Source organism: Scyliorhinus torazame, chromosome 7, assembly GCF_047496885.1.
Source record: "Scyliorhinus torazame isolate Kashiwa2021f chromosome 7, sScyTor2.1, whole genome shotgun sequence".
Classification (NCBI taxonomy): Eukaryota; Metazoa; Chordata; class Chondrichthyes; order Carcharhiniformes; family Scyliorhinidae; genus Scyliorhinus; species Scyliorhinus torazame.
The window spans coordinates 69279122-69306371 of record NC_092713.1 but is presented as its reverse complement, the minus strand read 5'-3'; the positions used below and the strand labels follow the sequence as shown (position 1 = coordinate 69306371).

Sequence of the window (27250 nt, the reverse complement as noted above, 5' to 3'; positions counted from 1 at the left end):
GGAGAACGTGCAAACTCCACACGGACAGTGACCCAGGGCTGGGATTCGAACTCGGGTCTTCAGCGCCGCCGTCCCAGTGCTATCCACTGCGCCACATACCGCCCTACAAATGTCTCTGACTAGAAGAAGTACAGTCAATTTTTGTAAAACATGCTTTCGATGCCAAGAGGTAATTTCCTATTATGAAATCAACATTATATATTTCAAATAGAACTCCAACAACTTCAGACCCATTTATTAAAGCACAGTTTAAAATCACTCTGCACAATTAAACCCTAAACTATTTACGTCAGTATCCTGTATCAATCTTCTTTTATTTATCAAATTATCTGAAGAGAAATTCACAATTTTGCTAACATCAAGCTTTGAGCCAAACCTGTACCTCTGACGATAATAATTTTTTTGGGGTGATTGATTAGACAAAAATGTATTTACTTCACCTTTAAATATAAAATTCCTATAATTTACGTTCTGATTTATACCTCATGTAAATACATTAGATGGTATCAATCTGCCATCAGCTCCACCAACTGGTACAGTATTTTCCAGAGAAAAACTAGACATAATCCCAAAACTTACTGCCTTTAGTCTTAACTTTCAGCAGTCTACTTTTACATGTCCTGTCCAGTGATAATAAAAACATGCTGGTTTCCTTGAATCATTCATTCCATCTAATGCTTTACTACTGTTAAGAATTGGGGAAAATTAAGATTAAAAATTAAATTGTGATAAAATAAAAAGGTGAATCAATAAGGGTAGCTATCTGAAGGGGTGTTTTGGATATGCTCTTAGCATACCAGTAAGAAAAACATGTGTTTACCAAGTGACTAAGGGAAAACAATGGGGTGTAGAAGAGGTAACTTCAAAGTGGAGAGATAAGGGAATGTTAAAAAGCCGGGTCCACAGGCTGGGTAAGATTAAAGAGAAAGAATTTATATCCATAACATAATAACTGCAGAAGGAGCTCAGTGGAGGCAGCTACCATCTCAGCCACATCCAGCTGCAGAAAACCGTTTCCCCTGAAAAGGAATTATTTCTAAAAGGAAAGTCGGTTAAAACCCCAAACTCAAACCAAGATTAGGCCTTCATTGAAACTGAAGATAGTTTTCCCAAACATGGACAAATAACCTGTGTGGTAAATAACTGCTGGATTTACCAGTGTTATATAATATTTTGGAACAAGGAGTGTCTTAGAGTTCAGGAAATGTAGGTCATTGGGAACAAAGGGGTAACTTCAAGTAATACTGTGTGTACATAGCCATCAGGGTAGTTAAGTGTACTGCTGTAGTGCATTAGAGTCCTCTTGTTGTGCGTTTTCCTTTAAATTAATAAATATTCTTTATTCATTGATCATGAAACGGCCAGACAATTCCTCCCTGATTTGCATATCTTTTCTCTCAGTATACCAAATTGAAAATATACACCACGAAGAACCATTGTTCCAAGTTACCGTTCTGCAGTTTCAGAAACCCTCACATTTAACATCAAAGGTGTTCTTAACACTACTTTGAGGAGCATCTGTCTTTACATTTCTGCTATCCCCATATTGTGTTCTGTTCACTATCAACTTATTTTCTAGCTTCTATGTGGGTTTGCAAACAATTCCTAAAAGAATAGGTTTTTAAAATTCCTCCATTAAGAACATTTCTCTAAGGTTTCAGAATCTTGCTCCAACTTCATCACCCTATACCATCCATCAAGCATCATTTATTTTTTTCCACCAAATTCAACAAAGGTCTGATTTTGTCTCTCAAGTTTCAAATTTTTTGTCTCTACGCTCAAAAGCATGGAGTACAGCAGTCTTAATTGCTGTAATTACCTGCAGACTGTTCATCTGAAAAGGTTGAATAATACTCCAAATTATTTTCCTACCAAAACACATTGTAAAAGGATTGCCAAAATGTATTGTGGCCACTGTAACTTTGTGGCAATTTTCTCAAATTATACAAAGTACATTTCAACTCCTTCCTGAATTTAGGCATTAGGCAAATATTCTTTGCCAAATCGAAACCAGAAGTTAAATCTAATCATTGTCAAATCTGCCTGCTCTTCCTTGTCCAAGTAATCAAAGCATTTCTCTATCCTGTTAAAATCTCCTAGCTTTCCTTTCTCTTTGCAATGCTCAATATTTTTCTCTTTCTTGCCATTCCAGTTCAGGTTTTTCCATTTTGTTTTCTCTTCCCAGTTCAAGATTTTAAATTTATTTTTCCATTTCAAGCTGCTTCATTAGCAACTGAATCCTAGCTAACTCAATCTGCATCTTATTTGTATTTTCTTCTACCTCAAGGTTTAAATGTTGGGCCTGTACTCCAACTATTTTCAATTTTGTAGAGGCAACTATTTCCAGCTTTTTTGCCACTTTTAACCTTTGTTAACTGTTGCAAGGCACTCAAAGACAAATCCTCTCAATGAAAGCTTCAGCAACAGAGAGAGCATTTTAAACTTTTCAATGAATACAGCATAAGTCAGTGAAATCCCATTGGTTTAAACTTTAGCAAATCCCAGCATGCCTGCCTGTCCATTCAAAATGGTGCAAAAAGAGCCCCGTTTTGATTCGACCCCCAGTGAATGGTAACCTCCTAGAAAGAAATTCAAACTTCCAGTTAACAGCTGAAAGAATGAAACATCAATATTTCATGTTTTAAAACTTATATCGTAACAAATGACTAAAAACACTGCTGGCTATATACTACTTCCTTTTTGGAGGCAAATTATACTTTCAGACTATAGGGAGGAACATATTCGCCTTTTATACTTATTACACATTGTACCCTCCACAGAATTAGTCTTTTTAGCAAACAATCCAGTTACTCCCAACTTCCAATGGATTCCCATATCCCCATTTTGCCCGCATCTGGCTGTTGTAGTTCGCAAAGCCAAGTATCCTCTTCTATCTGACCACACAAAACTGCTGTCCATATGTGAATTTATTGATTTGCAGGGAAGCTTGTAACCTGACTCAAAGATGGTTTACTCTGTTCTACCCGATGAAACTAAAACATATTAACCCTACATGCAGCTAAAAACGATGCGAGTGCAAGTGAGGAATAGTCCCTAACACCCGGCTCATAAAATCTACACCATCCCAATTTGGGGCATAGACGTTTACCAGAAGCCACCGGCATCCCCTCCAGCTGTCCACTAACCACCACGTATCTCTTCACAACCCCCTCCCCACCCCGCTGGATCGGCCACAATGCTCCCCACCCTCTTATTGACAACACCGCCACCCCCTCGTTTTCATATCCAGCCCGAGTGAAACACCTTCCCCACCTAGCCCCATCTCAACCTCATCTGGCCGCCTATCTTTAGGTACGTCTCCTGCAAAAAGGCCACGTCCCTCTTCAGACTCCTCAGGTGCGCGAACACACGTGACCGTTTGACCGGCCCATTCGTCCCTCACATTCCTGTGACCAGCCTGGTCGGGACATCCCGCCTCCTTTCCCTGCCGAACAGCCATATCCCTTTTTTGAGCCAATCCCCGTCTGCGTCACGTGACCCTCCAGGCCCGCCATCGGATGTCCGTCATCGATCCCTTTCCAACTGCGCCACACCAACCACACCCTTATGAACAACCCTCCCCACACCCTCAAACAAAATACCAGCCCCATCACCCCCTCCCCCCACCCCTGCCTCCTCGCAACCCCCACTTCACTCCCGTTAACTAGCCCTCCAGCTAGCATGATGGCCCCCCCCGCCCATGGCCTCCAACCTCCCTGCGATGAATGATATCTGTATACATATGTACCTTTAATGCGTAGGCCCCTTTAAGACCGGGTTTGGAACCCTGGGGGCTCTGCCCCCAGGAAGCTGTATATAAGGTTACGTTCAGTAGGTAGCGTGCAGTGAGCACACTTCTCGGCAGCTGTCTGGTTATTAAAGCCTTTGTATTATCAAACTCCTCTCCTGAGTCGTAATTGAGGGTCTCTCACTCCCCCAGTTCCCCTCCCCCACAACCATACATCCCTAAAGAGTAACAAAAGGTGCACTCACCATTGTTGATCCCCCATGAAAAAACCTGCCCTCCAAAAAACCCACCATCAAAATCTTTCAAGAACACACAAACTCTTCCAAAGTTCAAGGTCCTCACACTCCTCCCAGTACATTGTTGTTTACAAACTCCATTGCCTCCTCTGGTGTGCCGAATTAACTTCTGGAATTCTGGCATTCACCTGAGGAAGGAGCAGCGCTCCGAAAGCTAGTGACATCGAAACAAACCTGTTGGACTTTAACCTGGTGTTGTAAGACTTCTTACTAACTTCTGGAAGTCATCCACAGATGGGCTGGGTACAAAACGCCAAACCTCACCCCTTTTTAAAGAGGGCAACCTTAACCTGGTTAAATCTGCCCCTCCCCTTCGCCAGTTCTGCTCCCAGGTCTGGTACACCTGCAGCTCGTTCCCTTCCCAATTATATTTCCTGGTCTGCCTCGCCCATCGAAGGATCCTCTCCTTGTCCAGAAAGCGGTGCAACCGCAACACCATCACCCTCGGCAGCTCGCCCGCCTGCGGCTTCCTCATCAGCACCCTGTGCGCTTGGGCAATATCCAGGGGCCCCAGTCAAAGGCCCCCTCCTCCATCAATTTCTCCAGCATCTTTGCCACATACACACTAGCCTCCGCACCTTCAATGCCTTCAGGCATCCCAACAATTCTAAGGTTTTGCCTCCTGGGAGTGATTCTCCACATCCCCCACCTTCTCCCTCAGCCTCTTCTGGGTCTCCCACATCACTCGCATCTCAGCCACCAACTGTTCCTTGTGCTACCCCACCGCCTCCTCCACTTCCTGGATCGTTAGGCCTTGGGACTTCTCTACTCCACTCACTCAATCCCAACTTAAGCGGTTCCATCACCTTGGCTAGGTCTTCCAGGGCCTCTTTCGAATGTTGCCGAAACATATATAGGAACTCTATCAACTGCTCCGTTGACCACTGGGCTGGCAGAGCAGCCCCTTTCCCTGTGGCACACCATGAAGACTCTCCTGCTCCAGCAGCTCTTTCCTTCTTGCACCACTCCTGGTCCGTGAATCCATCCACCAGCCATACCAGGGTAAAACTTTCACCAGGCACATCTGCACCTCCTCCTTCAGGCAGGGATAAGACCAAAAAATCCGCCTTTGGAGCCCCCAAATGTGCGACTGCTCACTCCATGGTCGCCACTGGAAGTGTGTCGATCCATTATAAACTCAGCGAATGCTTCCATTGTCTCCAAGCGTAAATACCTCACAGCTTCTTCTGAGTAAAATGATCTAAGCCTTCCTGTGATCTCTAACAATCAAACTACTCAGGCTTGACAGGCAGATTGATGAACAAGTCACACGACCCCCTTCATTTATCCTAAATTTAAAGCAACTGTCCCAAAATAATAGAACCGTATAAATCTCATAACAGAAGCAGCAGAACATATTCATAAAGTTATAAGCATGAGTCCAAGGATAAAACCTGCAACCATTGAATCAAAAATCTGTCAATGTGCCAAAATATGATCTAATTTATGAAAAGACTGCTCCACCACCAGTCAGAAAGTGGAATAAGGCGGAGAACCACTTATAAATAAATAATCTTTATTGTCACAAGTAGGCTTACATTAACACTGCAATGAAGTTACTGTGAAAAGCTTCTAGTCGCCACATTCCGGCGCCTGTTCGGGTACACGGGGAGAATTCAGAATTCTCAGCTGGTACGGGAATTGAACCCGCGCTGCCGGCCTTGTTCTGCATCACAAACCAGCTGTCAAGCCCACTGAGCTAAACCAGCCCTTGTGTGAAGTCTCACAATTGGTGGAACTAAATGAAAAGTGAGTAAATTCATAAAGTACTTTTTAACCCGTTTAAAAAAGGACCACAGAATAAAGATGGGGAGACACTGAAACACAAACAGGAATCTCGGGAGGACCGTCATCTTCACTGGCTGCACACACCCAGCTAGTGACAACGGGAGCGCGTCCCACCTCCGAAAATAGTCCTTCATTTGGTCTACTAGTCGAGCCAGATTTAGTCTGTGCAGCCGTTCCCATTCCCGCACCACTTGGATGCCTAGATACCTAAAGCTTCCCCCTACTACTCTAAATGGCAGCTCCCCCAATCGCCTCTCCTGTCCCCTCGCCTGCACCGCAAACATCTCACTTTTCCCCATATTTAGTTTATACTCCGAAAACCGGCCAAATTCCCCCAGAATCCTCATGATTTCTTCCATCCCCTCTATTGGGTCCGATACATACAGGAGCAGGTCGTCTGCGTAAAGCGACTCAGTGCTCCCCCCCACCCCGGTCCAGCCCTTTGAAGCTCTCAGTGCAATTGCCAGCGGCTCTATGGCTAACACGAATAACAGTGGGGAGAGAGGGGCATCCCTGTCTCATCCCCCGATGCAGCCTAAAATAGTCCGATGTTGTCCTATTCGCTATAGGAGCCTGATACAGTAACCTGACCCAGTCAATAAAGCCCCGCCCAAATCCTAACCATCCCAGCACCTCCCACAGATATTCCCATTCTACTCGATCAAAAGCCTGCTCTGCGTCCATTACGGCCACTACCTCCACCTCCCTACCTTACGGGGGCATCATGATCATGTTTAATAGCCTTCTTATATTGGCCACCAACTGCCTTCCCTTAACAAACCCTGTCTGGTCCCCCCCAATAATGCCCGGAACACAATCCTCAATCCTGGAGGACAAAATTTGGCCAGCAGTTTGGCGTCTACATTCAATAGGGATATTGGCTTGTAGGACCCACACAGCTCCAGGTTCCTGTCCCGCTTCAGGATCAGCAAAATCGTGGCCTGTGACCTAGTCGGTGGCAGCACCCCTCTCTCCCTTGCCTCATTGAATGTCCTCATCAACAATGATCCCAATATCCCAAAAAACCTTTTTTTCCTGAAAAATATTTTTATTCTCCATTTTCACATTTTCTTCAGGATTTACACCCCACCAACAAACAGTAAATGGTAACGAATACAATGTCAATCCTCCTACCAACAACGATCCTATCCTCCCATCACCCCCCAAATAACGGCCCACCTGACAATATAAGCATCAAATAAAACTAAACCTCCCAAGGAGGAAAAAGGGAATCACCCCTGGTCACCGTTGACAGTGTCTACCACCCCCCCCCCCCCCCCCCCAACACCCCCTTACTATTCAATGCCATCCAATCCCCGAAAGAGTACCGTGAATGGCACCCATGAATTGTAGACAGCCCCCCCCCCCCCCCCACCCAAACTCCTCCCCTCCACTTCCTCTTGTAAACTCCTCCCCCCAACCTCGGTTCCTTCCCCCAACTTTTGACCCCGGCTGGACTCACCGAAACCCGTTCTACAAGGCTCTGATGGCCACAGCCCCTCCCCCCACCTCACTCCCGTTCACTGGCCGGCTCAAACTGGCCAGCATGGAGGCCCCCACCCGAGTCTCCTTCCCCCTTGCCTGGTCCCAGGAAAACCAAGAAATCCCCTTTAGCACACAACCCCAGCATACACACCCTAGCACACAACCACAGGATATACACCCAAACCCCAAAGAACCATCATTGCAAATGAAAGTCCCAACTCTTCCCTTGCCCAAATATACAGCGTTGACTCACTTAGTACATACACCAACACGCAGGGAAAAAAATAAAGTTACATGAGGCTACATTGGTACACAACCTGCTCTCAGTCCCATTTCTCAATTCTGCCACAGTCCTTCTGCCTTCGCAAACTCCTCCGCCGTCTCCTTGGATTTGTAGGTCACCCTCAACTCAGCTGGATATACTATGCCGCACTGCACCTTGCTGATGTACAGTGCCTTCTTCACCCGGCTGAAGGCAGCCCACCTCCTCGCCAACTCCACCGTAAAGTCCTGGTATATGCGTATACCAGCTCCAGCCCATTGCACCACCCACTTCTGCTTTGCCCAGCACAGGACCTTCTCCTTCACGCTGTACCTACGGAAACACAGTTACTACTCTTGGCGACTCACTCTCCTTTAGTATAGGCCTCCACAACCGATGAGCCCGTCCAAGTTCGTATCGGGAGATCGTCCACCTCCCCCAATAGCTCCGCCAACATCGTGGCAAAATACTCTGTTGGCCTCAGCCTTCCACCCCTTCGGGCAGACCCACGATCCTCAGATTCTGCCACCTGGATCTGTTTTCCAGGTCTTCCATTTTGGCTCACAGACCCTTGTTGGTCTCTGTCACCTTCTGCAACTCCTTCGCCATCGAGGTGAGTTGATCACTGTGCTGCAATAATGCCTCCTCCACTTCCTTCAGTGTCTCACCTTGCTCCCGCATCTACACCGCTGCGCTTGAAACTGCCGCTTTCACTGGGGCAATCGCCTCCTCCATCAGCACTTTCAATACCGCCCCCATCTCCTTCTTCACTGCTTCCATGTGCTTTGCGAACTGTTTTTCAAGTTCCACAACCATCACTTTGGTCATTTCTTCTGCTGTGAGTGCTCCAGCCTCCGCTTTCCTTACAGTTCCTGCGCTGACTTTTCCATTCACCGGCGGACTTTCATTGACCCCCTTTTTCACGGCCGTTTTTTTCCCCCAAGCTTGGACATTTCTCCTCCCTGTGCCTTCTTACAGATTTTTCAGCCTCTGTTGCCCCTGGGACCGGGCATTAAAACCCCAAAATTTCTATTCCCGATCCGGAGCCCTCCAGTGTGCGACTGGTGTCACCCAAGTCGCCCCCAGAGAACTTTTTATAGAACTCCACTGGGTACCCGTCCAGCCCCAGGGCTTTACCCGACTGCATGGCCTTCAGACCCTCCGCTATCTCTTTCAACCCGATCGGGGCCCCCAGGCCTTCCACCAGCTCCCTGTCCACCTTCGGGAAGTTCAGCCCCCCTAGGAAGTGCCTCATCCCTTCCGGCACCATTGGGGGTTCCGACCTGTACAGCCTACTATAAAACTCCTTAAACGCCTTATTCACCCCTGCTGAGTCTCCTACCAGGTTCCCATTTCCATCCTTTACTTTCCCTATCTCCCTGGCTGCCTCCCTCTTTCTAAGCTGCTGTTCAAGCATTCTGCTGGCCGTCTCTCCATGCTCATAGATTCCCCCCCCCCTCGCCTTTCTCAGCTGCTCTACCCTGTGGTTAACAAGCCAAACTCTGCCTGTAGCCTCCGCTGTTCCCTTAAAAGCCCTGCCTCTGGGATCTCTGCATACCTCCTATCGATCTGTAGTTTCTCCTTCACCAGTCGGTCCATCTCCCTGTGGGCCCTTATCGAGATCAGCTCCCCTCTAACCACCACCTTCAATGCTTCCCAGACCACCACTGCCGAAATTTCCCCCGTGGCGTTGACTTCCAGGTAGTTCTGAGTAAATTTCCTCAGCCGCCCGCACACCTCATCAACTAAAAGACCCACGTCTAACCTCCAGTGCGGGCGCTGGTTACTGTCTTTACTAACCTGTAGGTCAACCCAGTGCGGAGCATGGTCTGAGATTGTGATCGCCGAGTACCCAGTGTCCACCATTCCCGTCAGTAAAGCCCTGCTGAGAATAAAGAAATCAATCCGGGAGTACACTTTATGTACGTGTGAGTAGACCTCCTTTACCCTCGGCTGCCCAAGTCTCCATGGCTCCCCCCTCAATCTGCTCCATAAACCTTTTTAGTTCCTTTCCCATTGCTGGCACTCTGCCCGTTTTTGAGCTTGGTAAGGCTGAATTTTAATACTGGCACAGGTGCAAACATCACATGTCAACAACAAACTGCGCAAATAATTGCCAAAGATAAATTACGACTGGACTACTTCTCACACAGCCGAAATAAGCTCAGGCCTCATTCTTAAGCCGCGTTAATATCTATGTCACTGGTCCATTTTTTAACTGCCTCCTTAAAGCGTTTCCCTGTTGCAGGGGCTGCAGGAAGACTAGTTGCTGTAGCGGTGAACAGCCACACTCCAAACACGAGACCCTTCCCAACAACGCACTCGCGCGCCTGCACCCGTCAAGTGAAGCGCAAAGTGATTGGCAGAAACCTGGCCAGCCGAGCACCAATCAGCAGCGCTAGACCTGGGCACATGTCTCTTTGCGCAGGTCCTCTTGAGGGGGAAGGGGCTGCGCAAAGCACGACTGGAAATGATGTGCCCCTTTCGGTAGGTATTGAGGCAGGCGGACAATGAAGAACTACATTACCCAGAATGCCCGGCGGAACAATGTTGGAACTACATTTCCCGGAATGCCAGGCGGGCAATATGCGCATGCGTTTCCCTGCAGCAACGCCCACCGGGTTGAGCATGTAGGTTTCCAAGTGCTCCTTGCGGTGGTTCAACAAGAGCGCGGCTCGGTATTTGTATCTCTTTCGAAGAGGATCATTTTGTCTTTTTTTCTCCAGAATACATTAAACTATATATATTTGGCTGCTTGTATAATACGTTCATATAAAGAAGGCGAGTACGCAGCCCCCTTGGATGCAGGCAGGACCCCTCGGATCTGTCACCGGAGGCCCCAAGGTGTCTGAGAGAAATTTAAAGCTGGAGAGCGATTGTGTGTGTGCAGCCGCTCGCCTCCTGAGGCACCGCCATTGTTATTGGTGAGGGTGCGATTTTCAAGGCGGACGATGCGGCGCTCCTTGCTCATTTAGCGGGAAGTGAACGGGGTGCTCGAGGAGGACACAAAGGAGATCCGAAGGGCTGCCTCAGCTGTCATCCTGCGGTGGAGGGAAGCGAGAACTGGTACAGGGTCATCTTGCCTGTGATCAATCCCCCCCCCTTTCCTCTCTCCCCAATCACGACAGGGCTGATGGTGAACTGAAGGGAAAGAGCAACAATAGTAATATTCTTCCCTCCCAGCCCTGTGAAAATGGATCGTGAAAGAGGAGAGAGCGAAGATAATTTAGATTACTCAGTAGCAAATGTGGAAAAGGTAAGAATTATGCCGGTTTCATTTATTTGCAACATGGTACCTTTCGTCATCTAGTCATGGTTTCTGTGAACTCATAAGCGTGTAGGTACATTCAAATCATTACCTGGCAAGTGGATGCTTCGGTCTATCAAAGCCTAGTCATAAATGTAACAAAATATAAAGGTATTGTTTCTTTTTTGCCTAGTTAGTGAGGAAAAGGACCGTGACCATTGTAGTCAAATTGTAAATGTTTTTATTTTGTAATATAATGGTCTCATCAATTACAATTTACCTTTGACACACTTATTGCAGCTAAGCTTTTGACATGCAAACGGATATAACTTGTTGACTTTAGTTTGTTATCTTACAAGTATATCTGTTTGTAATTTTTTAATGCTGAAGTTAGATCCCAGAATGGACCTAGACACATTTTGCCTACTTTACTGGGGGAAGAACACATTTTTGTCAATTTATTTAAAAATATCATTTTACAGTGAACAATTATTTTTAGGCATATCATACTGGAAGCATGCTTGTGCACTGGCTACATAATAGTGGACCCCCTTTCAAAATTTTGAGCTATTTGTCAACATATTTGAATGAAAATAATCCTTTACTGTACATTGCTATATTATTTTAGAATACCATTGTACGGGATTACTTGTGATTGCAGTAACAATTGTTGTGTAAACCAATCCATTTTTACTGGTTGTTTGTGTTATGCACATGAGCTAATGGATTCTTGAAGCTGACCTGCTAAGAGCAAAGATTGGGGCAAACCAGATCTTGGCTGTGGGAGGTTAAACAATGTGAAATTGAGGCCAGAAGAGTCTGATTTAGAACAAGGAAAGTGTAATTAGGCCAGAATGGAGTTTTAAATCTCTATTTTTCACACTTGGATTCCAACAAAATTTATACCTCCTGAAGGTTTTCCTGTCCTTGGGCAGGATTCTTCTCCTCTGTGTGGATTGATCTCGCCCTCTGAATAATCCAAAGTAGACTCATCTCCCTGCTGTATTGACCCATGAACCTGGCTCAGATGACCTCTGGTGCTGATCTAGTTTTGCTAAAAGGGATTGACCTATCTGAAAGATACATTACCAATATTTTTTAAAGGATTTAAAAAAAGTAGGTGATCCCATCAAAGATGACTATGTTTTGTTACCTCTTGAATGTGTGCTTTTCATGGCTATAAATAACTAGACAGTTCAAAAATAACAAGTTGGATTTATGACTTTAAAATATAAATATGTTCCAAAAATAACAGTGACAAGCCGAAGATGATTTCTAGCCAAAGGTTCGGCCTCAGACATGGATTTTGAAGATGATTCTAAAGGGGGAGAGGGAGGTGACGAGGCAAAAGAACTTTTGGAATTTGAAGACCCGAGTGCTGAAGGCATGTGGGAGGGTGTGTTAAACACCAGTGTCACAGGAACAGTTTTGCTAAGTGGGTTTACAGCTCTCAAAGGGATTACAAATATCTAATTTTAGATGAGTCTCAATTTCCTCCAGTTAACCATTGGAAAGACTGAAGCCATTGGCTTTGAATTACTGTAAATGTCGCACTCTTACCATCAATTCCATCATTTCCCCATCAACTGTCTCAGGCTCTACCCTACTGTTTGCAATCTCTGTTATATACAACCCCCCAGCCAACCAACTTCCATTCCAGGCTTCCTTGCTAAGTGACATTGTAAATTATTCCCTCTCTTCAGGTACATTTTCTCATTTTTTAAAAACCTCTGTCATCTCCTCAAAAGACCACTCTTTCCACCCCACCCTGCAAACTGCCACCTACCTCCAGTCTGTCTTCTTCTCATGCTGTCTTCCAAATCTCCGCTCATCTTTCCTGCAACTCCATGTTAGAATCTCAGGTTTCCATTCCTGCTGCAGCACTGAAATGGCTTTAACTGAAGTTGCACATGACATCTTTAGTGACTCTGGTATATTTTCCCTCCTTTGGCCTCTCTGTACCTATTGCCATGGCGGACCATATCATTGACCTCTAACTCTCTTCCTCTGTAGTGCTGCTTGGTGTGACTGCATTGGGTTGGCTCCAATGTCAGCTTTCTGACTGTAGAAAAATATCTGCAGCAATGTCTTCTCTTCCAGCTCCCTGTACTTCACACTGAGGGCACCTTCCACCATGACTTGTGGCAATTCCTCTGTGCTAAGTGGGATAGATTAACAATAGATCTAGTAGCTCAAAATTGAGCATCCTTGAACTGGTGTGAACCTGCAGCAGTAGCTAAATTTTAGTGCAGACTGTAAACTCCTACCTCAGTATATACTCAGTCCTCCATCACCATGAATTCAATGGCCAACCCTGGTTCAATGAAGAGGACCAGGAGTAGCATCAGGGCATATCTGAATTGAGGTGCCAATCTGTTGAAGCTACCACACAAGACTGCATGCATGCTAAACAGTGGAGGCAACCTACTAAACAGGGCTAAGCTATCCTGCTACCAATACATCATGTCCCAGTTCTGCATTTGTGCCACATTCAGTCATGATTGGTGGTAACCAATTTGGTAACTGGTAGAAGGGGAAGGTTACATGAACATCCCTGTCCTCATTGATAGTGGAGATGAAGCATTCACAGCCATCCCTCAATTGAATAACCATTCTCAGCCCCCACTGTCATAGCTTTCAGCCTTTAGCCAATTTGATATGAGAGACGAATAAATGGCTGAGTGTACTGGATACAGTAAAAACTATATATCCCAAAATATCCTGTCTGAATGCTTGTAGTTCTCTTCTAGCTCTGACCCCCAGCTTATCTTCTCGAGTGCAGCTATAACACTGACACCTGCACAACAAAGTGAAAAATTGGTTAGGTATTCAAAATCACGAGGTGTCTGAACAGAGTAAATGGGGGGGTGGGGGGGGGGGGGGGGGGAAATGAGAACCAGAGGACACAGACTTGGTTGGCAAAAGAAACAATGGCAACCTGAGGAAAAACCTATTTGCAACAAGTGATTAAAGATTTGAAATGCACTGCCTGAGAATGTAGAGAAGGCAGTTTCAATCTTGTTATTACAAAGAGAATGGGATCATTATCTGAAGAAGACAAAACTGAAGGGATAAGGGGGAAAGGCTGGGGAATGGCACTGGTTGAATTGCCTTGCAGAGAGCCAGAAGAGGCATGATGTGTTGAATGGCTTCCTGCGATGTAATCATTCTGTGATTCTATTTTATCATATAGTTGTGTCCTGCTGACAAAGAGCAGCAGGTCAAATTCAACGCTGCCAATTACTGTGCTATCAGGCTACTTCCGTTTATTAGCAAAGTGGTGGAAGGAGTCGTTAAAATAACTATAAAGCAGCACTTATTCACCCATAAACAGCATTATTCTGTTTGAGTTTGGCCAGGTCTACGCGGCTACAGACTCCATTACAGGCTTGGTCTAGATATGGACAAAAGGGTGGAATTTGGATAAATGAGGCAGGAGTGACTGTCCTTGACATGAAGGCAGAATTTGCCAAGTATATCACCAAAAAATCCTAGTAAAACTGAAGTTAATACGGATGCAGGGGAATACTTTCCAATGGCTAGTACCTATCTAATACAAAGGAAGAAGGTAGTGGTTGTTGGAGGCCAGTTATCTCTGCCTAGGTCATTGCTGCAAGCTTTCCCATGGCAACAACCTTCTAGCCTAACTATTTTCAACTGCTTCATCACTGGACGTCTTTTCAACATAATACATATTCCGCTCCCTTTGCAAATCCACAGATAAGGAAGCGGTCCATGTCTGTGTGCAGCAAGACCTAGGCAACAGCTAAACTTGTGCTGATAAATGGCAAGTACATTTGTGCCACACAATAGCCAAACATTATTAACTCCAACTAGAGAGAAGGGAGCCATTTCTCTCTGACTATCAAATGGACTTAACATTCCTGAACTTATTTTGGCACATCTCAAATTCCAAAGTTAGGAGCATGTCAGGATGCTAGGTATTCTTTGAAGAGTGATTTGCCTTACTATCACCTCCAGGATCAAGTCAAGAGTTTGATGGAATATGATCTATTTGCCCTGTGCAGTTCCAACATCATTCAAAGCTTGACATCATCCAGAACACAGCCGTCTGCTCAATTGGCACTTCACCTTTTGGCCTAAATATCCACTCCTCTTACCGCATAACTTGACCACAATCTGTACCGTACTATCTAGAGGATGCACTTCAGCGACCTTTGAAGACCACTTAGCAGTATATCGCAAAAGAGTGTTCTCCACCAGCTAGAAGAAAATGGGCAATGCTACATGAGAAAATAATGACCTCCAAGTCGCACACCAACCTGAATTGGATATGTATTGCCATTCCTTGACTGGAGAACCCCGTACCTAACCACACTGGGAGCACCTTCATCACATAGACAGCAATGTGAGCCATAGCTGTCCAGCTCACCTTCTTGAGCAACTAAGGATGTGCAATTCAAAGCTAACCTTGCCAATGATGGTGCCCACATTCCAGGAATTTAAAATAAATAAATGATTGTCTCTTGATGGCAAATGCTCATTAATAATACAATAAGGTGAACAGAACATTGCATACATTGATGCTGCACCTGATTATCTGTTTTAATGTAATTTTGAGTATTTTCTGTTAAAATTTCCAGAAATACCATCTTTGCCTGGGAACTTTCACCTAAAATGCCATCTGTAGCTCAGTGATAGCACACTCCCTTTTGACTCTGAAGATTGCAGGTTCAAGTACTATTTCCGAGACTTGTTTACCTGATGTAAGCTGTCACATTAGTGCAGTAATGAAGGAGAAGTGCTGAAGGAGAAGTGCTGTCTTTGGATAAGATGCTAAACTGAGCCCCCTCTATGTCTCTGCACGTGAAAGATCCTACAGCATTCTCCAAAGAAAAGAAGTGTTTTCCAGGGTGCCCTAGCCAACATTTATCCCCACCATCAAAACAAAAAATAGATCTGGCCATTTAATTTGAAGCTGTTTATAGGAAAGAATTCACTCCTGTGTTACATTACACCGGTGACTACACTTTAAAATAATTTATTGATTAAAATGCACTTTGTGATGTTCTAAGGTTGTGAAAGATATATTTAAATGTCTTTTAGTTTTGTTTCTTTGTTTTGATCCTAAATTGTAACAATGGCTGCAGTTCAAAAACATCTTTGTTGGCTGTAAAATGCCTTGGGGATATGCTGTGGCTGTGAAAAGTGCTACACAACTACAAGTCTTACCCTTCACCCCACCCTAGCTTCCAACTGTTTCCCAGCCTTCAACTCTGCTTCTTCCCCATCCTTAAGCACTGGCTTTGGTTCCCATCGCCTTCCAATATGAAAGTTTAGGTGAAGGCTTGAGAGAGGCGAGAGTGGAAAGCAGATGACTAAAGGTGGTTGGAGAAACAATAAAGTAGAGTTGTGACAGGCAGAGAAACAATTACCGAAAACAATACAGAATTTCATTTTTTGGGGGGTATATGTTCATGAGAAGCAGCATGCTAAATCAGCTAGTAAAACAAAAGAGCGTAGATATATTCATGACCTTTTTAAATTATGGATAATGTCCAGATTGTAATTTTACAACTTTAAACTCTTCTCATTTCTAGTTTTGCTACCATAAACATTTCTAATTTACTTTAAAGCTATATTGCCGAGATGATCTTGAGATAGATAAGTTTTTAAAAAAAAAATGAATTTAGGATTTGATGAGTTGTGTGTTGGTTTCCCTGTACTTTTGTTTTGTATCAATTCAGATTGCTCCTAAGGATCCATCTTTTTTTTAAGAATGCACGTGTCTGGTTGGTCATTTGTTCCTTTCATTCAAATGTTATAGCCAGTTTTAAAATTGCAAATGAATTGCACATTAAACTGCCCTTTTAGCGGTAGAATTAATAAATATTGTTTTGAAAATGTCATCTGGTTGTTACACAGCTTTGTTTTGGAAAACTGTGCCTCCCTGTGCGCGCTGAAGAAAGCAACTCAGTTCTGCTTCCTACACAGTTGTGATTGTGTGCGACAGCGTGATGTTGGCTCATTGAAATTAACACGTTAGTTGCAATTTTAGATCATTCATTTTGAGTTTTGTTTCTAATGTATCCACCATTGTTCATCACTAGCTATAGCAACAGCGGGTATATTAATCTGACTGAGCTAAATTTTAGTTGACTTGTGGGGAGGAGACCGTTTGATCATAAATAGCACTTTCTACCCAATTATTTTATGAAATCCTGCCACTTAGTTTATAGTTCTTTAGATTGAATATTTGTGGGCCGTAATTTGTTTTTCAGATAGAAGAAAAGAGGCAGGAGAAAAGAGTTAATCTATTTGACCCATTTTTTTCACTCTGATAAAAGGGCAAAAACTGATCTGAGAGCTGAACAATTTTATCAATGAGCACTAACATATTTGTTGCCTGCCTGTATTTTGCTAACTCTGACTCAGTGATTCCTAAAATATCAGTTGAACAGTGGAACAGAAGTAAATGCTCCTGGAAATCTGTAACTAATGCTCAATTGTTTTCATTCGTTTGTGAGATGTGGGTGTTGTTGACGAGACCAGCCCATCCCTAATTGTCCTTGAGAAGGTGGTGAGCCGCCACTTTGAACTGTTGGGAGTCCATGTGGCGTAGGTACACTAGCAATGCTGTTAGACTTTTGCTTGCTATTAGTTTTTAATTTTCCGTTATTATTTCATTATTGAATTATTATCCAAAAGGAAGAATGTGCAGACTACAGTGAGAAGGTGGTGGTTGGGGAGGCGGGAGGGGGGGTTGATTTTCTCATTCTGAATTGAAGATTTCGGATGACTGTACTGCTCTCTCCGCCCCAGTTGAAATGAACTAAATCAGAGCGGACTGATGATCAGATCTGGGACCGCCTTGGCCCCTGGATAAACTTGCCGTGCCATTTGCAGTGCACAAGAAATTTCTAACTATATACGTGTGAGATGTCTTCTATGCAAAGTACTCTATTTTACTTTTAGATGTCATATTATATGCTAAACTAATTCCCTTATTCCATTTCTTCTGAACAGAGGAGGTGAGCAGATGAAAAACAAACATTTTCCCAGAAAATTAACTATGATACTAATTTTAAAAACTGCATTTCTGACTTGATTGCTGGGAAAAAAGACTAACTACTTACCATTTACATGTTCTTCAATTCTCTGAGGTGTTACTACTGAGTGTTCCTGCATTTGGTTGACATCTAGATAAGTGTGATTTTAGCAGACATGACCGGATAGGGCCTAGTAGCAGGGACTTGGTTGACTTACAAACATACATATTATGAGCAAGAGTAGGCCACCTAGTGTTGCTAACTTTGCCTTAGTTTAATTGCTCTGTTTCTTTCACCTTTGCTCTTGAGTCGCCAGGTATCTTTATGATACCGCCACGTGGTTCAAGTCCGAGTAATGATCAATAATCCAATACACCACTTAATAAGATATAAATCAAAGCACATTTATTGTACACAGTAATCACTACTCATGCATAAATGCTATGTCTAAGCTACGTCTTACAACTAACAGGCCTATACTTAACTTGGAACTGGCCCACCAGGTCAGGGAAACAAATGGCCTTTCGTTCGGGTTCTGAGCCTGCGGGATTCGAAGTTGGTACAGATTGATAGCTAGGAGCGCCTATCTCGTAGCGAGCGTCGAAATAAGACTTACAATTTTGAGCGGCTGATGAAGAGCGACGAGAGCTGGAGGTGGTTGAAGAGAGCTGGAAGAGAGCGCCTTGAATTTGGGGCTCAATTCTTATAGTTCCCAGGGGCTTCCTGCCTTTTGGGGCGGACCCTGTACCTGGTTCCAATCACTTGGTTCGATTTTCTCCAATGCTGGAGCGGTTCCCTGATCGATGGGAGGTCCTGAGGTGGTCGTTCACCTCCTTTTGTGTAGGCTTCTGCTGGTGCCAAAGAGTCTGGTTTTGCTTTATGTGTCTAAATGTTGCTCATTGTTCCCGGGGATTGCTCATTAGTATGTAGATGGCTGGTGCTTTGTTATGCTGATGGTTGTTGGTATCGATCTTGACTGGCCTTTCCAGAGGTAAATACACAGTCCACCTGCAGCTGCTCGTTTTTGTCCTGTTGGCTGACTTTCCCATCAGCCTTTGCCGTTCGCCATTTTAAATCGGGAGTTAACCATTTTAAGTGGCTACACTAGCCTCTCTAGCCTACTCTGTCATTCAATAAGATGATTGCTGATCTGATTGTAACCTCAACCCCACATTCCAGCCTACCCTATTTAACCTCTCACTCCCTTGTTAATCAAGTTACTTTCGAGATCTGCCTTAAAAATATTCAAAGATTCTGCTTCCACTGCCTTTTGAGAAAGAGAGTTTCAGAGACTAACGACCCTCACGGACCCTCCTCATCTGCCTTAAATGAGTGACCCCCCCCCCTTCATATTTCTAGATTCTCTAGCAAGAGGAAACATCCTCTCCACAACCACCCTGTCAATACCACTCAGAAACTCAAAGATTTCAATCAAGTCACCTCTTACTCTTCCAAACTCTAGTGGATACAAACCTATCCTCTCCAACCTTTCCTCATAAGACAACCTGCCCATTCTTGGTATTAGTTTAATAAACCTTCTCTGAACTGCTTCAAACACATTTGATTAAGTAAGAAGACCAATACTGAAACAATATTCCAGATGTGGTCTTACCAATGCCCTGTACAACTGAAGCATAACCTCCCTACATTTGTAATCAACTCCCCTCGCGATAAATGATGATCTCTTATATTTCCTAATTACTTGCTGTATCTGTATACTCTCCTTTTGTGATTCATACGCTAGGACACTTGAGCTCTGCAATCTAGATAATAAGTATTTTTATTCTTCCTGCCAAAATGGACAATTTCACATTTGCCAGACTTTGTCCACTCAGTTAACCTATCTATATCCCTTTGTAGCCTCCTTGCGTCCTCTTCACAATTTACTCTCCCACCTATTATGTCATTTGCAAATTTAGCGGTTGTTTTCGTTGGCGAGAAGAAGGTTAAGAGGAGACTTAATAGAGGCATACAAAATGATCAGGGGGTTGGATAGGGTGGACAGTGAGAGCCTTCTCCCGCGGATGGATATGGCTGGCACGAGGGGACATAACTTTAAACTGAGGGGTAATAGATATAGGTCAGAGGTAGGTTCTTTACGCAAAGAGTAGTGAGGCCGTGGAATGCCCTACCTGCTACAGTAGTGAACTCGCCAACATTGAGGGCATTTAAAAGTTTATTGGATAAACATATGGATGATAATGGCATAGTGTAGGTTAGATGGCTTTTGTTTCGGTGCAACATCGTGGGCCGAAGGGCCTGTACTGCGCTGTATTGTTCTATGTTCTATACCTCCAGTCCCTTCATCCATGTTTAGCCACATGGAGACTGTTGACTACTTGTATTTGGACCAGCTACATTGATTTACTTTTTGACGTTTAGCTTGGGGAGTTATCCAGCACTCAAACCGTTGATTATCAGACTGATGTATGTAGGGTTTTGATTGCTCTAAGTTACATGTCTAATGTTGGAATTTTAGAATTCAGTCAAGTCAGTTGGTAACTTGATACCTGAGAACGTCAAAACACTCCTTATGCACAGAATAATAGTGCAGAAGAGGCCCTTCAGCCCATTGAGTCTCCACCGATGCATGAAAGGCCCTGACCTGCCTACCTAATCCCACTTGCCAGCACTTGGCACGCCATAAAGGCTATGGGCCAAGTACCCATCCAGGTACTTTTTAACTGATGTGAGGTAAGCTGCTTCTACCACCCACCCAGGCAGTGCATTCCAGACCATCACCACACTCTGGGTAAAAAAAGCTTTTCCTCAAATCCCACCTAAAGCTTCCACCTCTCACTTTGAACTTGTGTTCCCTTGTAACTGACCCTTCAACTAAGGGGAACAGCTGCTCCCGATCCACCCTGTCCATGCCCCTCATAATCTTGTACACCTCGATCAGGACACTCCTCGGTCTTCTCTGCTCCAGAGAAAACAACCCAAGCTATCCAACCTCTCTAAAAAGTTCCATCCCAGGCAAAATTCTGGTGAATCTTCTCTGCACCCCCTTCAGTGCAATCACATCCTTCCTATAATGTGGTGACCAGAATTGCAGACAGTACTCCAGCTGTGGCATCACCAAAGTTCTATACAACTCCACCATGACCTTCCTGCTTTTGTAATCTATGCCCTGATTGATTAAACAAGTGTTCCATCTGTCTTTTTCACCACCCTATTAACCTGCCCTCCTGCCTTCAAAGATCTATGGACAAACATGCCAAGGTTCCTTTGTTCTTCGGAACTTCCCAGTGTCAGACCTTTCACGGTATACATCCTTGATAAATTACTTCTTCCAATGTGTATCACCTCACTTTTCAGGGTTAAATCCCATCTGCCACCCATTTGACCACCCCGTCTAAATCTTCCTGTAACCCAAGACACACAACCTCATTGTTAACCACCCAGCTAATCTTTGTGTCATCCGCAAACTTACTGATCCTACCCCCCACATAGTCATCTATGTCATTTATATAAATGACAAACAATAGGGGACACAGCACGGATCCCTGTGGAATGCCACTGGTCACTGGCTTCCAGACACTAAAGCAGCCATCTATCACCACCCTCTGTCTCCTACAGTTAAGCCAATTATGAATCCACCTTATCAAATCACCATGTATCCCATGTTCATTTGCCTTCTGAATAAGTCTCCCATGTGAGACCTTGTCAAAAGCTTTGCTAAATCCATGCAAACTACATCAATTGCACTACCCTCATCTATAGACTTGGTTACATGCTCAAAAAATTCAATCAAATTTGTTAGGCATGACCTCCCTCTGACAAAGCCATACTGACTATCCTTAATTAAACCTTGCCTCTCCATGTGCCACGTGATAGTGAGACGAGGAATAGGGAAAGAGAGGAGTTGAACGCGTGGCTACAGGGATGGTGCAGTAGGGAGGGTTTCAGATTTCTGGATAATTGGGGCTCATTCTGGGGTCGGTGGGACCTCTACAAACGGGATGGTCTACACCTGGACCAGAGGGGTACCAATATCCTGGGGGGGGGAAATTTGCTAATGCTCTTCGGGAGAGTTTAAACTAGTTCAGCAGGGGCTTGGGAACCGGAATTGTAGCTCCAGTATACAGGAGGTTGAGAGTAGTGAGGTCATGAGTAAGGTTTCAAAGTTGCAGGAGTGTACCGACAGGCAGGAAGGTGGCTTAAAGTGTGTCTTCTTCAATGCCAGGAGCATCCGGAATAAGGTGGGTGAACTTGCGGCATGGGTTGGTACCTGGAACTTCGATGTTGTGGCCATTTCGGAGACATGGATAGAGCAGGGACAGGAATGGTTGTTGCAGGTGCCGGGGTTTAGATATTTCAGTAAGCTCAGGGAAGGTGGTAAAAGAGGGGGAGGGGTGGCATTGTTAGTCAAGGACAGTATTACGGTGGCAGAAAGGACGTTTGATGAGGACTCGTCGATTAAGGTAGTATGGGCTCGGGAAGATAGGCGCAAGGAGGATGAGAGTTCCACACACCGTGGGGGGGGGGGGGGGGGGGGGGGGGGGGGGGGGGCGGCGGGGGGGGGGGGGGGGCGGGGGGGGGGGGGGCGGGGGGGGGGGGGGCGGGGGGGCGGGGGGGGGGGGGGGGCGGCGGGGGGGGCGGGGGGGCGGGCGGGGGGGCGGGGGGGGGGGCGGGCGGGGGGGGGGGGGGCGGGAGGGGGGGGGGCGGGAGGGGGGGGGAGGGGGGGGGCGGGGGGGGGGTCAGTTGGGGTCAGCTGACTTTCGGAAGCATTATGGGAGAGTAACCATGCTAGATGGGGATCTAGCGGGGGGGGGGGGAATAACTGGGTTGCTGCTGCTGGGATCGAGAGGGAGCTAGCAAGGGAAGAGGTGGTCGGGACGGGAGTGCGCTGCCTGGGGGACTGGTGGGTGCGCGGGACCTGGACACGTGGGACTGGCCGAGTAGGTGATGGCTAGTTGGCGGGGGGGGGGGGCAGCCCCCCAATCCGGCTGATCACGTGGAATGTGAGAGGCCTAAATGAGCCGATTAAGAGGGCCCGAGTGTTCGCGCACTTAAAAGGACTGAAGACAGACGTGGTCATGCTTCAGGAGACGCATCTGAAGGTGGTGGATCTGGTTAGGTTAAGGAAAGGATGGGTGGGACAGGTGTTCCACTCAGGGTTGGACGCGAAAAATAGAGGGGTGGCCATATTGGTGGGGAAACGGGTGTCGTTCGAGGCTAGGAATATAGTAGTGGACAACGGTGTCAGATATGTGATGGTGAGTGGTAGATTGCAGGGAATGGAGGTCGTGCTGGTAAATGTATATGCCCTGAACTGGGATGATGCGGGATTTATGAAGCGGATGCTGGGACGTATCCCGGACCTGGAGCTAGGAAGCCTGGTAATGGGGGGGGATTTCAATACTGTGCTGGATCCAGGGTTAGATCGGTCTAGATCTAGGACTGGAAGAAGGCCGGCAGTGGCCAAGATGCTCAGGGGGTTTATGGAGCAAATGGGGATAGTGGATCCGTGGAGATTTGCTAGGCCGTTGGCCAAAGAGTTTTCCTTTTTCTCCCATGTTCATAAGGTTTACTCCCGGATAGATTTCTTTGTTTTGAGTAGGGCACTGATTTCGAGGGTGGAAGGAACGGAGTACTCGGCCATAGCCGTTTCAGATCATGCCCCGCACTGGGTGGATCTGGAACTAGGAGAGGAGAGGGAACAGCGCCCACTCTGGCGACTGGATGTGGGACTATTGGCGGATGAGGGAGTCTGTGGAAGGGTGCGGGGATGTATTGAAAGGTACCTGGAGGCCAAAGATGATGGTGAGGTCCAGGTGGGGGTAGTATGGGAAGCGCTGAAGGCGGTGGTTAGGGGAGAGTTGATCTCCATTAGGGCTTACAAGGAGAAAAAAGAGGGCAAAGAAAGGGAGAGATTAGTGGGGGAGATTTTGAGAGTGGATAAAAGATATGCGGAGGCCCCGGACGAAGGACTATATAGGGAGAGGCGAAGACTTCAGACGGAGTTTGACCTGCTGACCACAGGGAAGGCAGAGGCACAGTGGAGGAAGGCACAGGGGATGAGATACGAATATGGGGAAAAGGCGAGTCGGCTGCTGGCCCACCAGCTTCGTAAGAGGATAGTGGCGAGGGAAATAGGGGGAGTTAGGGATGAAACGGGAACTACGGTGCGGAGTGCAGGGAAGGTAAATGAGGTGTTTAAGACCTTTTATGAGAGGCTATATAGGTCCCAACCCCCGGAGGGAAAAGAGGGGATGCAACAGTTCTTGGACCAACTAAGGTTCCCGAAGGTGGAGGAGCAGGAGGTGGCAGGTCTGGGGGCGCCAATCGGGGTTGACGAGGTGACTAAAGGGTTGGGGAACATGCAGGCAGGTAAGGCCCCGGGACCAGACGGTTTCCCGGTGGAATTTTATCGGAAGTACGTGGACTTGTTGGCCCCGCTGTTGGCAAGAACCTTTAACGAGGCCAGAGAAGGGGGGACTCTACCCCCGACAATGTCGGAGGCGATGATATCATTAATCCTGAAGCGAGATAAAGATCCGCTGCAATGCGTATATAGGCCTATCTCGCTCCTGAATGTAGACGCCAAGTTGCTGGCAAAAGTGCTGGCGATGAGGATTGTGTCCCGGAGGTGGTGCATGAAGACCAGACAGGGTTTGTAAAGGGGAGACAACTGAATGTTAACGTGCAATGACTATTGGGGGTGATAATGATGCCCCCAGCGGAGGGCGAGGCAGAGATAGTGGCAGCGATGGATGCAGAGAAGGCATTTGATAGGGTAGAGTGGGAGTATCTATGGGAGGTGCTGAGGAGGTTTGGGTTCGGGGACGGGTTTGTCAGTTGGGTTAAACTCCTCTATGGGACCCCAGTGGCAAGAGTAGTCACAAATCGGCAGAGATCGGAATATTTTCGGTTACATAGGGGAACAAGGCGGGGGTGCCCTCTGTCCCCATTACTGTTCGCGCTGGCAATTGAACCACTGGCCATAGCGTTGAGAGATTCTAGGAAATGGAGGGGGGTGGTTAGAGGGGGAGAGGAACACCGAGTGTCACTCTACGCAGATGACCTACTGCTGTATGTGGCGGATCCTGTGGAGGGGATGACAGAGGTCATGCAGATATTGAGGGAGTTTGGAGATTTTTCGGGATACAGGCTTAATATGGGGAAGAGTGAGCTTTTCGTAGTATGCCCCGGGGATCAGGGAAGAGGGATAGACGGCCTGCCGTTAAGGAGAGCGGAAAGGAGCTTCCGATATCTGGGGATTCAGGTAGCCAGGAGCTGGGGAACTTTACACAAACTCAATCTGACGCGGCTGGTGGAGCAGATTGAGGAGGATTTTAAGAGGTGGGATATGCTGTCGCTCTCATTGGTGGGCAGAGTGCAGGCGGTCAAGGTGATGGTCCTCCCAAGGTTTCTTTTTGTTTTTCAATGTCTCCCATTTTGATCACTAAGGCCTTTTTAAAGAAAATAGATAGGATTGTTATGAGTTTCGTGTGGGCAGGGAAGACCCCGAGGGTAAGGAGGGGGTTCCTGCAGCGCAGCAGGGACAGAGGGGGACTGGCGTTGCCGAATCTGGACGATTATTATTGGGCCGCCAATGTGGCGATGGTTCGCAAGTGGATGAGGGAGGGAGAGGGGGCGGCGTGGAAGAGGCTGGAGATGGCGTCCTGTAAAGGAACGAGCCTAAAGGCGCTGGTGACGGCGCCGCTACCGCTCTCCCCGAAAAGGTATACCACGAACCCAGTGGTGGCGGCAACCTTAAGGACCTGGGGGCAATGGAGGCGACATAGGGGTGTGACGGGTGCCTCGGTGTGGTCCCCGATCAGGAACAACCATAGGTTTGTCCCAGGAAGGATGGACGGAGGGTTCCAGAGCTGGCATCGGGCAGGAATTAGGAGATTGAGAGATTTGTTTATCGACGGGACGTTTGCGAGCCTGGGAGCGCTGGAGGAAAAGTATGAGTTGCCCCGGGGAATATCTTTAGATACATGCAAGTGAGGGCATTTACGAGGCAACAGGTGAGGGAATTTCCGCTGCTCCCGACACAGGGGATCCAGGATAGAGTGATTTCGGGGGTATGGGTCGGGAGGGCAAAGTGTCCGAAATATATCAGGAGATGAGAGATGAGAGGGAGGCGCTGGTAGAGGAGCTGAAGGGAAAATGGGAAGAAGAGCTGGGGGAGGAGATTGAGGAGGGTCTGTGGGCTGATGCCCTAAGTAGGGTAAATTCCTCTTCCTCGTGTGCCAGGCTTAGCCTGATACAATTCAAGGTTCTACACCGAGCACACATGACGGGAGCGAGGCTGAGCAGGTTTTTCGGGGTGGAGGACGGGTGCGGGAGGTGCTTGGGAAGTCCGGCGAACCACACATGTTCTGGTTGGTCGTGTCCGGCACTGGATGAGTACTGGAGGGGAGTGGCAAGAGTGATTTCAAAGGTGGTGAAGGTCCGGGTCAAGCCAGGTTGGGGGTTAGCTATATTTGGGGTAGCTGATGAGCCGGGAGTGCAGGAGGCGAAAGAAGCCGATATTCTGGCCTTTGCGTCCCTGGTAGCCCGGCGAAGGATCTTACTCATGTGGAAGGAAGCGAAACCCCCCGGCGTGGAGGCCTGGACAAACGATATGGCAGGGTTCATAAAACTGGAACAGATGAAGTTTGCGTTGAGAGGATCGGTTCAGGGGTTCTCCAGGAGGTGGCAACCGTTCCTTGACTATCTCGCGGAATGTTAAGGAAGATCGTCAGCAGCAGCCCAGGGTGGGTGGTGGTGGGGGGGGGGGGGGGGGGGAGAGGGGACACACACAACCTGTTTGTTCTGGTTGGGGTGGAGGGGGCGGGGGGGAGCATTATTTTTTGTTACTTTGTTAGTTCACTATTTTATTTAAATAATGTTATCTATTAGTTATTGTGTTATCTTTTTTGTTGAGTTGTAAGGTGGAAAAATTGTGTTTGAAAACTTTAATAAAATATATATTTTTTAAAAAAAGGTAGTATGGGCTGAGGTTAGAAACAGGAAAGGAGAGGTCACGCTGTTAGGGGTTCAAGGAACAGCTACTGCATGTCCTTGATAAGTATGTACCTGTCAGGCAGGGAGGAAGTGGTCGAGCAAGGGAACCGTGGTTTACTAAGGCAGTCGAAACACTTGTCAAGAGGAAGAAGGAGGCTTATGTAAAGATGAGACATGAAGGTTCAGTTAGGGTGCTCGAGAGTTACAAGTTAGCTAGGAAGGACCTAAAGAGAGAGCTAAGAAGAGCCAGGAGTGGACATGAGAAGTCTTTAGCAGGTAGGATCAAGGATACCCCAAAAACTTTCTATAGATATGTCAGGAATAAAAGAATGACTAGGGTAAGAGTAGGGCCAGTCAAGGACAGTAGTGGGAAGTTGTGCTTGGAGTCCAAGGAGATAGGAGAGGTGCTAAATGAATATTTTTCGTCAGTATTCACACTGGAAAAAGACAATG

General features: G+C 46.4%; 1 protein-coding gene across 3 annotated transcripts in view; it reads left to right on the top strand.

Annotated features, from left to right (window-relative positions):
- Positions 1 to 10188: 10188 nt before the first annotated feature.
- Positions 10189 to 27250, top strand: part of ipo13b (importin 13b) — a 253469-nt gene continuing 236407 nt past the window's right edge. For all 3 annotated transcript variants that reach the window (XM_072510858.1, XM_072510859.1, XM_072510857.1), the window contains exon 1: positions 10189 to 10835. In XM_072510858.1, coding sequence (XP_072366959.1) covers positions 10773 to 10835 — 63 coding nt within the window. In that variant the 5' untranslated portion in view covers positions 10189 to 10772. The remainder of the gene's footprint in view (positions 10836 to 27250) is intronic.